Source organism: Diabrotica virgifera, chromosome 2 (assembly GCF_917563875.1).
Source record: "Diabrotica virgifera virgifera chromosome 2, PGI_DIABVI_V3a".
In the NCBI taxonomy this organism is placed as follows: Eukaryota; Metazoa; Arthropoda; class Insecta; order Coleoptera; family Chrysomelidae; genus Diabrotica; species Diabrotica virgifera.
In genome coordinates, this window is record NC_065444.1 from 68528911 (window position 1) to 68541585 (window position 12675).

The window sequence follows — 12675 nt, forward strand, 5'->3', positions numbered from 1 at the left end:
TCCCCCCGACTGTTCAAAGCAAAATCGGAAAAGACAAATAGCAAACGTAATTCGTATCTCACTCATAGATCGGCAAACAAACGAAGCAACCCGAAACAAAACAAAAGTAAGGGATGCCGTGGAACAAGCGGCTAAATTAAAATGGAAATGGGCTGGACACAACGAACGTCTCGAAAATGGTAGATGGAGCAAGGAAGTTGGAAACTGGCGACCGTACGAAGCGAAGTGACCAAGAGGAAGACCTCAAATGCGCTGGAGCGATGACATCAGAAGAGTCGCAGGACCAATGTGGAAACACACAACAGAGATGAATGGCGAGAAATGGGAGAGGCCTTTATTCGACATTTCGAATAGAAAAAAGGCTATAAAAAAAACGTGCCTTTACTAGTTGAATTTTTGGTGTTACAGAATAATCCTACGAATATCATGGATTCAAAGAATGTCAAACGTGGAAGTAACTAGAAGGATAGAAAATAAAGCGGAGATAATATTAACTCTCAAAAGACGAAAACTTGAGTACTTAGGACATGTGATAAGAGGTCAAAAATAGTTATTATTACAACTTATTATGCAAGGCAAAATCCGAGGAAAGCGAAATGTGGGAAGACGAAGAACATCCTGGCTTAAGAACTTAAGGGAATGGTTCGAATGCAGTAGTGCAGAGCTATTTAGAGCTGCAGTTAACAGGGTCCGCATTGCCATGATGATTTCCAACATTTGATAGAAAATGGAACTTAAAGAAGAAGAAGACCTGCCTTTACTGCTTTTGAATATATCTCTTCTCTTTTATCCAGAATCATTTCTTTTATGGCTACCAGATATTTCACTGAATGAAGAGTCACTGGACAGTCTTGGGGCTGGGGCAGTATTCCTACCCTTGTGGGTTTTATCGCCTGTCCGCAAAATAACTTATTTTCGTAGGTGATTATTTTGCTGGTGGCCTTTCTTCCTAGGTTACGTTTCTAGAGTGTTCTGCTGAGAACGATCACCCCCGATCCTTTATCTTTAACTTCAATCCCTTGTCATTATTGTGGCTTCAGGCGCTGCCATGGAGGCTCATTTCGATGATCAAGGCCTTATTTCATCACCTACTTAAAAGTTTTCTTCTCTTTGCGTTTTAAGCTTGCTTGGTTGATATCTTTTGTTCCCTATTTATTAGTACTTTTTTTATAAAAATAAAACGCAGAATAGCAATGACTAAAACTACTTTTATGAAAATGAAGTCATTTCTCTGCAATAATCATCTCAGATTACAAATAAGACCAAGAGTGGTTAAGTGCTATGTTTGGTCTGTACTTTTGTATGGTGCACAAATTTGGACACTAAAAGTGTCCATTACGAATAGAATTAAAACATTGGAAATGTGTATTCATAGACGGATGCTGAAGATACCTTGGACAGCAAGAAAAACTAATAAGGAAGTTTTAAGGAGGATCAACAAAGATAGAGAGCTGCTAAAGACAGTTAGACACCGTAAAATATCTTATCTGCGATATATTCTAGTGAGAAGAAATCCATAGAGAATTCTACAACTACTGATCCTTAAAGGCAAAATAGAGGTAGAAGTGTAGGAAGAAAACAAGTTTTTGGTTAAAAAAGATATCAAATGCACGACAATAATTGTAAGGTACATACATCCCTAACAACACAAAACATTCCAGGAATGTACTATCAAAGTTCTATTAATGTTTGAATATCCTGGATATTCAAGGAACATTCGGTGAATATCTGATTAAGTTATTGGTGGAATGTTACCACAAGACATTCTATGAACATACTACAATGTTCTATATTTTAAGAGAGGCCATTTACTATTCAATTTGCATTCATTTTCAAATTTGCCGCGCATGTATATATGTATTTAGGCAATCCAAACCACGTGACTTCTGGTTCTGGTTGGCATACAAAAAGTTACAGGTTACAGAGGTTATGTTTGTAATATCATTTCATTTTATTGTTTATCGTCGTATTTTGTCTATTTTGGATTCATTTGGATTTCGTTTGCTGTATTTTGTGAACTTTATAAACTTTACCACACTGCAATGTGATTATTTAAGGAAATTATTATTGGAAACTCCAGATGTTTGGAGAAAGGTATATACTGATATTTATCAATATTGATGAATTTTGCAAGCAATAACATTATTTCTTTTATTGTTTTAGATATTTATTGAAGCTGAAAATAATTGGGGATTTAGATCCATAAACAATTCAGTCAGAATTGGATTTTACCATAAAGTGCATTCCACCAAATTACTATTATAGATATTTATACATATCTGGTGGAGTCTCACAATTACTACTCTAAGCAGCAGATGAAAGCATACAAAAGCCTTCAGGCACATAAATATTTTACAGCTGGATTTGTTTTTAAAGTTGGGGTAAAGTTGGAAGTCACAAGCAACAACTTCGTAAGTACCTACAAGAATATTGAGGAAATCCAGCTCCTCGATACTACTGGGCAAACTAGAAGATTGAAGAGGACAAAGCCTTTTGAACTAGTTTGAGTGATAGGTGATAGTGAAAAGCAGAGGATAATGCTTGTGTGCCTGTGCATCAACGGCGGATCCAGCAACCTTGCAAGGAGGGGGCAATGAAATAAAAATTTTCTCGTCACTCGCGTACGCAGGATTCTCTTTCGGTATGGGCTGTTACTTTATTTTTCTTTATGTACCATGTCCTTTCATAACGTTGGTTACTTTCATAGCTATCTTAATTTTATTCACTGCCACCCTAAATCAACCACGAAGTGCTTTTTCGTACTGGACTGCGTTTGCCTTCTATTTTCACTTGCATAATATTTTGTAGCAACCTATATTTGAAACTTCTCATTACATGTCCAAAATACTCCACTTTTCTCTTCTTGATGCTCTATACTCTATATACTATAATCTCAGTAGTCTTGATGAGACGTTCTAGTACTGTGAGTTTCGAATCTTCTTCACCCAAGATACTTTTTCTTCTATAGAACCACATTTCGAAAGCCTCAAGGCGATTTAGGTAAGTAGTCGATTTTATTCACAGTCCAAGACTCGACATCATACAGTAAGACCGAGAACACGTACTTTGGAGAAAGAATTCTGTTTTATGTTTCATTCCGTTATTCAGTTGTCAACAGTACACAAAACTCACTATTTATTTTCAATCGTAATTATCTCTTTCTTAAAAAAAGGCGACACAATGCGAAGTCTCAAGGAGGGGGCAATTGACCCCATTGACCCCCCTTGGATCCGCGCCTGCTGTGTATGTGAGAATAGTGCGGTTAGAAAAGCAGAGCATAGTGCTTGTGTGCCTGTTAGATTAGATAAGAGACGCTATGGGGTAAGCTCTTCATTTTAAGGAACAGTAGTAATTTAGGTTAAATTAAAATTGCTCGTTGGTCAGAGTTACGACCAGATTGTAATTGTAATGTACAATCCAATACAATGAATCGTCATCGTAGTGATGATTATGGAAAAAATATATGACAAGATTTTGTGCAATAAAAATGTTTATATTCATCAAAGATGTATTATTTGGTATGGCCACATATACTTCTGGTATAACGTCGGTGATGTGACAATACCTCCTATCTGCTTTTTCATGAATTTTGTAGGAGATGAAAAACTTGTTTGGACCACCTCCTGTTTTCATATATTTTTGACTTGTTTTGTAGTAAATTCAACTATCTATTTACTTCAAAACAAGTCAAAACTTACGCATGAAAACAGAAGGTGACCTTAAAAAATGTTTTTCGCCTCCTGCAAAACTCATGAAAAAACATATAGGAGGTATTGTCACATCACTGACAATATATTTCAGAGAATGTCTAAAAAATATACTTTGAATGTCCTAAGAACATTCGTAGACATTCATGGAATGTTTCAACAAGACATTCAGTCTAAAAAATATACTGTGAATGTTCAAAGAACATTCGTAGACATTCATGGAATGTTCCAACAAGACATTCAAGGAATGTTTAAAATACTGACACAGCACTTTCCTGGAACTTTCCAAGGACGTTCGTGTACTTTTGGGGACATTCCAGGAATGTTTTCAATGTCCTGTGTGTACCTTCTAGGAACATTCCTGGAATGTTTTGTGTTATTAGGGATTGAGAAGCCTTCGCAATGATGATCACCAACGTCGGGTCGGATAAATCTGATATGATACGAAGAAATTTTTTTTTGTTACTAGAGAAACTACTTTTCAGTATTTATTGTCTCCGGTACTATGGTCTGAAACAGGACTCAGTTCCAGGGCCGGATCTAGGCTACTCCGTAAGGGGGGCAAGTTTAAACTTGCCGACCCCTTTATTGAAAAAATGGATGTAAATCATAGCATAGGTGTTGGTAAATAAAAAAAATAGTACATACAGTTTTATTGGAAGGAATGAATTTAATTGTATATTTTGAGTTTCAAAAATATACTTAGTTATTACAAATTTGCAACATTACTATATACTTTATTACGGCAAATCCACAAAAAATAGGGCTAGGTATACTAACTTTCTTTACTCATAAACCACCTTACAAAGGTAATTGTATTTTACGGCTTTTTAGAAGCAAATACTTGTATTACGTCATTAAAACTAATGGAAGATGCACGTTTGTGCTCAATAGCTACGATGCTTAAATCAGTGAGCCTTTGTTGCTCCATTGAATTTCTTAGATAGTTTTTTACTATTTTTAATTTGCTAAAACTTCTTTCTCCCGAGGCAACTGATACTGGAATAGTTAGAGATATTTGTAGTCCTGTTGTGATATTGGGATAACCCTCATCAAGCTTATTTTTCAAAATTATGTCAAGAGTTGTTGAAGCATTTGCATCCTTCAAGTTAGGATCTACTGCCAAAGCATGGTTCTTGAAACTTTCAATTTCAAATACAAAGTCTTTTGTGTTCATGTCTTTCTTGTAGGCCTTCCTTCACCTTAAGATCAGAGATGTCCATTTCATTAATTCGATATCCATTCAAAAATCCAAACTTTTCATTGGCATTTTCCAAAGCTTTGAATCTAGTACTTAACTCTACTACCAATCTGTCAGTGATTTCTAGCATTGAACTTTTGAATAAGTCTTCTTGGGAACTGTTGACAACTTCGTCATCACATAGTTCGTCAAACATGGCTTTCTTCTTCCTTTTTCTTTTCTCCTTAAATTATTCAGATACGTCGTTTAAACTAGCAAGAGACTTAGCTTCATCAAGGGCTTCTTGTGGCGAAAAATCTCTAGAAGATTTAATACATTGCAGAAGTCCCTGAACGTGTTTTGCAGCCTGATCAACTGTTAAATCGTCGTTTTGAAGAAACTTCTGCACATAATCAATCATTTTCAATTGGTAATACTAGAAACAACAAAATGCTATGAATGCAAATGTTCGCGGTCAGTACAAAGGTGTTTAAAAAATTTATGGTACTTACTAATTTAGCATAATGTTGTTTTTCTACAACCGTGTTAAAAATGCAATTTTTAACACTCCATACGAGCGTTAAAAATGCTACTTTAAGGCACTAGTGCTTTAAAATATTTTTAAGGCACTGCAGTTCGTATTGACCGTATAGACAATTTTGATGTAATGTCAAAAAAATATAAAAATGGAATGTCAGTCACGTTCAAGTAAAAGTTTTTGTAGATATTGTCCTGTAATTACGTTTGTAGAAAAAATATTGTATGAGATGCGTGTTAAAAAGTACATTTTTAAGGCACTCATGTGAATTGCAGAACTCGCTATCGCTCATTCTGCAAACTTTCACATGCGTGCCTTAAACGTGTACTTTAAACACATATCATAAATAACTATTGTCTTACTACTCAAGTTATTTGAAACCGTTTAAATCGGTTTTTTGCCGTTTGCAAAAAAATTTGCCACCCCCTCGAATTTGCCGCCGGGGGCACGTGCCCCCTTGCCCCCTCCCTAGTTCCGACCCTGCTCAGTTCCATAGTTTCCTACGTTTTTTAAGTAACGAATGGTTCTTAGTGCTCTAGTATTAGAAAATGAGCTGGAGAAGTGTAGATACTGCCGAGGTGAGTAATTTGAAGAGGATAATATATGATTTCTCCCATTCTCTGCCAGAGAATGGGTAACCATAAGCAAAAACTGGAACGAATGGAGAAAAACTGTAGGAGATGCCAAGTCACACAATCAATTGTAAAACCAAAATGTTAATGCGGACTGATTTCCCGCGACAAATAAATAAGAAGAGCCCAAAGAGGGTGGCAATTACTCCGCTAGGAGTGTAGATTCCATGATCATGAATGTCTTCTTCTTCTCTTCTTCTTCTTTTTGTATAGACATGACTCTGTCTTTTTTTTTTCAATGTGCCTCTAGTAAGTTGTCGTGTTGTCGTGGTCTTCCCACTGATCGTCTTTCTATTGGCGAATCGTCTCTCGCTGTCCTGACTACCCTATTTGTTGTCATTCAGCTTATGTGGTCATTGTGTCATTTAATATTTTTTTTAAATACAGCGTTTGAATATTATTCCTGGACCTATTAGATCACCCCTTATCCATCTGGATAAGATGCTACTGTAAAATATTTTTATGGGTTTTATTTGTAGGTTAAAATAAAACACAATATGGAACATTTTTATTTCAATCAGAAAGTGTTGACTGTTCGAAACAATATAGTTTATTGTAGTATTTTTTAATACTAAATAAATATTAAATAAATAAAAATAAAATTATTGAAATACTTGTTTTAAGACCGACCAGAAAATGTACACTTTCTGGATAATTTTTTGCCCAGAAAATACCGTTTTGCGAGTCAAAACCGCAAAGTGAACGTTAATGACCGGCAAAAGCTTTTCCGGTCCCTATATTTTATTGAATGGCGATTTTAATTTTAAGATAAGAGATAAGAACTAATTTTGTTAATACCACTACAAAAAATTTAGCAATTCCTAGCATTTAAGATTCAAGCATAAGATTCAAAAGTAAATACCTATTTTAGACCAATAAAATAAAAAAAATCAAAATGTAATTCCGTACAGGTTGAAATAAATTTTTTATTAAAGATTAGATCAAGACAAAAGATATTTTCAAGAAAGTAAATGATTCATATGAGGGGATCATTGTTTAAATAATTAAAAATTGGTAATTTTTGCAGAAAATTTACTTTTTTAACTGCCGCGGCCATTCTTATTTTTATTAAGGATTTTACAATTTTTTCCTGCAAAGATTAAGAAACAGTCTTTTATATGAGACTTACTAAATTAAATTTGACCCTTAATTTATTTAAATAATTTTAAATCAAAATTGAAAAACAAATTTCCAAAAAAATATAATTTGCATTTAAGAATTGGTTGATAAATATTGAGTAGTTAATGAGAGATTTAATTTGTTTATAAAAAATTACCATTTTTTCAATTGCAAAAACGCGGTTGTTGCCGATAAAGTATCCAAGTTTTTAAGGTTTCATTATTTTTGCCTTAATTTATGTTTTCGATAAATGTATTGACAAATTAAAATTTTAATTAAACACCCGTTCAAAATGACGTTTGAAAATTGGTGTAATTTGTTTAAAATTTTTTTTAAGAACATCACCGGGATTAAAACTTTTGAAAAAAATTTTTTTTTTTCGATATTCGTGTTCCTGGTAGTTTTTGACACACTTACAAAAGAAAAAAAAATTCTAGATCCAGTTTTTGCCGAGATAGCTTTTCCAAGTTTAAAAATTCATAATTTGTTTATTTATCAATATCAACATTTTAAAGTTGGTGAGTACATCTATCAAACCTACTACTTAACAATGTCATTTATACATAGAGTTAAAATTTTAGAATATTTTAAAAAATAATGATTTGCGTAGCGACCTTAACTGAAAACTTTTTGCATGAAGAGTGGTGCAATAGTACTTTGCAATATCTTCGTTAATAATGGACCAATTTCAATGTTTTTTTTATTTTATGGAAACTTACAAAAATATTAATATCGAAATGACACTTTTAACACATGTTTTTTTCATATTTTTTTCTCTAGATGTGAAGAATAAAAATTGACACAAAAGATTTTTTATACAAAAAATTAACAAACTAATACTGAATTAGCATTAAAAATGTGTTAAAGTCTTTTTGCTTTGTACAATATTAAAATATACAGTGAGCACGTAAAGGTTGGAATGAATTCAGTTTCTCGAGAATGGACGTTTTTGGAAAAAATCCCGAAACAGTTCAATTTTTATTTTTAAATTGCGACTTTTGCCATATATATCATACTAGTGATGTCACCCATCTGTGCGTGATGACGTAATCGATGATATTTTTAAATGAGAATAGGTGTCGTGTGATAGCTCATTTGAAAGCTAATTCAATTCTCTATTCAGTAGTATAAACATTAACATAATTATTCTTACAGGGTGTCAAAAAATGTTTAATTAAATTTATTGGCATAGAGGAATGTATGTAATTTATTTAATTCAAAATACATTTTACTGCTCTCAGAAAACAAAAAAAATGTTGATTTAAAAAATAAATATTGTTTTTTGTTTAAATTCAATATTAATGCAACCAGTCATCTGCCTTTTTAACAGTTTGAACCTTTAATTTAAGCGAAAAACGATGATTAGTTTTCAAATAAACATTTTTTTCTGTTTTCTAAGAGCAGTAAAATGTATTTTGAATTAAATAAATTACATACATTATTCTTTTTATGGCAATAAATTTAATGCAAAAAAAATGTTTTTGGACACCCTGTATAAATAATTATGTTGATGTTTATACTACTGAAGAGAAGATTGAATTACCTTTCAAATGAGCTATCAGACGACCCCCATTCTCATTTAAAAAAATCATCGATGACGTCATCACGCCCAGATGGGTCACGTCACGTGTATTATATACATATGCCAAAAAGTCGTAATTTAAAAATAAAAATTGAACTGTTTCGAGTTATTTTCCAAAATTGTCCATTCTCGAGAACATAAATTAATTCCAACCTTTACGTGCTCACTGTATATGTATTTTACATTTAATTTTATAATCTTTTTAACAGGTAATACACTAAAAATTGTGTATATATTTGTTAATTTTTTATTCACTTATATATACGTATATTTATGTAGAGGTGGTCATCCATTTTTTTTTTATATATTATATTTTGTATTCACATTATCTTTGCGAGATTTTGCTAATGATTTGTATAAAAAAAAAAGTTTTTATGATTATTTAAGGAAAATTTATTTTCTTAAATTTTAAAAAAAAAATTGTTTTGTGATTATCTTTGGTGCCAACTTTTGTTTATCACAATACTAGAGAAAAAAATTATATTAATTGTTTATAACTAATTATTGATTACTTATAGCAAAAAGGGCAATGCAGATGCTAATATTTTCATATGCTACCCCAAATTAAAAGAAAATATTGAAATTGGCCCATTATTAACAGATATTATTGGAAACAACTCCTCCGCCAATTTTCAGACAAAAAGTTTTCATTTAGGGTGCTACGAAATCATCATTTTTCGAAATATTCTACAATTTTGATTATCTGTATAAATGACATTGTTAAGTAGTAGGGTTGATAAATGTACTCACGAACTTTAAAATGTTAATATTAATAAATAAACAAATTATGAATTTTTAAACTTAGAAAAGCTATCTCGGCCAAAAATGCTTCTAGAAAATTTTTATTATTTTTTGGATATGGCAAAAATTACCAAGAATACGAATGTTGAAAAATAATTTCGAGATTTATAATCCCAGCCATGTTATTAAAAAAATAAATTTTAAACAAATTACACCAATTTTCAAACGCCATTTTGGAAGGGTGTCTAATTGAAATTTTGATTTGTCAATACATTTATCGAAAACATACATAAAAGCAAAACAAATGAGATCTTAAAAATTTGTATACTCTATCGGCAACAACCGCGTTTTTGCCATTGAAAAAATTGTAATTTTTTATAAACAAATTAAATATCTCATAAACTACTTAATATTGATCGACCAATTTTTTTTGTCAATTTATAGTTATATTATAGTGCAACTTTTTCTGCAAAACAAGATATTTTATAGTGCTTATTTATATTGCAAATCATATTTTTTTGGAAATTTGTTTTTTCAATTTTGATTTACAATTATTTAAATAAATGAAGGGTCAAACTTAATTGTATAATTGGACCTATAAGTCTCATATAAAATACTGTTTCTTCATATTTGCAGAAAAAAATTGTAAAATCCTTAATAAAAACACGAATTACCGCAGCAATTAAAAAAGTAAATTTTGTGCAAAAATTACCCATTTTTAATTATTTAAACAATGATCCCCTCATATGGATCATATACTTTCTTGAAAATATTTTTTGTTTGGACCTAAACTTTAATAAAAAATTTATTCCAACCTGTACGGAATTACATTTTGATTTACATGTATTGTAATTTTATTTGATCGGTCTATTTATCCAGTTTATGCAGTTATATTCAGTATCTGGTTTTAGTATTTGTTAATCATTATATTGTATAAAGTAAAATAAAATAAAGAATTAAATTTACATAACAGTGTCGGTCTTAAAAAAAATATTGTTCTTCACGCGACCGAAAATTAGTGTTTTTCAGGTCTCCCCAAGCTTCCAGAGCTCGCCTGCGGCTCGCCCTGGAATCTGTTTGGCCCGACCTGAAAAACACCACTTTCCTGTCTTGTAACGTAAATAACTATCTATTTCAATAATTTATTATAATTATTGTATTTTTATTATAAATTTAACTTAGAAGTATTTTGTTTGTTAATTGAAATTAAGAATTTATTACGTACCTATATAAGTGTTGATATACCAATATTGATAAAAATATTTTTTCTATGGATGCTATACAATGTGCAACTTCTCTCACTACTTACATACATTCAAAATAACCAATTTCTCAGGCAGTGGGAAAAGTCGGCCATTGCAGTGAGAAATATTTTTTCTCACGGGTTCACCGCCGGTTTACATACATATGATCGCCATTTCCATGGTAACATGCACAATACAAACACAATTATTTTTGTCAAACAAAATGTGTTCAAGCTTGTCAAAATTTATCAAAAATTATCTTCTAAGACTGTTCAACTGTGAATTATAATTTTAAATAAATAAAGTATATAAATATTAAGCATATTAAATACCTATGTGTATATATGTATTTTATTTCAATTTAGGCATATAATATACCTAAAAGCACCTAAATTATTTAATTTTGAAGTGTGAACTCTTGACAAAAACGCATCCATAGAAAAAGTACAGTGTACAACACGAGAGAAAAGGACATATTTCTCTCTCGCTTGATTTGCGGCACGAGCCGAGGCACTAGGCGAGTACCAACAAATTTCTGCGCTCGTGAGAAATATGTCTTTTTTCTCTCTTGTTGTACAATATACTATTTACATTCATGATGGATTCATTTTCACGTAAACATTTATAATAAAAATGTTAATACAATTTACATACTTCCCTCTTCAGTAACTTCTCAATTCGAAATCCAAACAGCAAGTTTTATGAGTTTTACTTATTTCTGTCATATCTAACTATAAACCAGAATAATCGTAGGGTGAAAAAATATACAATTTCAATAAAACTAAGGACACTGCATCCTAGAAAGAGACCAGCCATACCGCCAATGTATACTAAAAAAAAGTAAAGAAAATGAGTATGTTATACAGGGTGTCCAGAAGCCCTCCCGACAAACGCAGACCGAAGATTCTTCAGATAATTTTAAGAAAATTTAACCCAATTCACCTAGTTCGAATATGCTTCCTAAGGGAGCTAGAACTCTTTGAAGATGCCGTCTTGGAATTAGTTGCTCTTAGATATCTACAGAACACTTCTATTTAGAAAAACGAAAACTAGTACGCTTATTTAATTTCCAGAGATAAATCGATTCCATCAATTACGAATTTCTAGTACCAGTCATAGGCGCCCGTTTTGGGTAGGGAAACGGTTATTTTATCGCATAACTTGTTTGTCTTTAACTTCTAAGCATTTCTGATACTGGATTATTAAATTGTGAGGTATTATAGTATTAAAAGGTACTCTTGCTTTAAGTCGGTAGGATGCACCGTTTTCTAGAAAAATCGATTTGAAAATTTTTCGTTGGCTGAATTTGAAAAAAAAATTTTCAAAAAAAAACTATTTAGAAAAACGAAAACTGGTAAACTTATTTGTCTTCCAGAGATAAATCGATTTCCTCAATTGCAAAATTCTAGTACGGGTCATATGCGTTCGTTTTGGGTAGGTCAACGGTTATTTTATCGCATAACATTTTTGTCTGTAATTTTTAAGCATTTTTGACACTTGATGATTAAATTATGAGGTATTCTAGTACTAAAAGATACTCTTGCTTTAAGTAGGTAAAAAACACCGTATTTTTTTTTAATTTTCAAATTTTTTTCCAATTCAAAAAACGAAAAATTTTCAAATCGATTTTTCTAGAAAACGGTGAATCCTACCGACTTAAAGCAAGACCTTACCGACCTTTTAGTACTAGAATATGTTACAATTTAATAATCCAATATCATAAATGCTTAGAAGTTAAAGACAAAAAAGGTATGCGATAAAATAACCGTTGCCTTACCCAAAACGTGAGTTTATGACCGGTACTAGAAATTCGTAATTGATGGAGTCGGTTTATCTCTAGAAATTAAATAAGAGTACCAGTTTTCGTTTTTCTAAATAAAAGCGTTCTGGAGATATTTAAGAAAAATTAATTCCAAGACGCCATCTTCAAAG

At 31.7% G+C, this 12675-nt stretch overlaps 1 protein-coding gene across 2 annotated transcripts in view; it reads right to left on the bottom strand.

The window, feature by feature from the left end:
* Positions 1-10291: 10291 nt before the first annotated feature.
* Positions 10292-12675, bottom strand: part of LOC126880062 (sodium channel protein Nach-like) — a 72645-nt gene continuing 70261 nt past the window's right edge. For both annotated transcript variants that reach the window (XM_050643718.1, XM_050643717.1), the window contains exon 7: positions 10292-11573. In XM_050643718.1, coding sequence (XP_050499675.1) covers positions 11452-11573 — 122 coding nt within the window. In that variant the 3' untranslated portion in view covers positions 10292-11451. The remainder of the gene's footprint in view (positions 11574-12675) is intronic.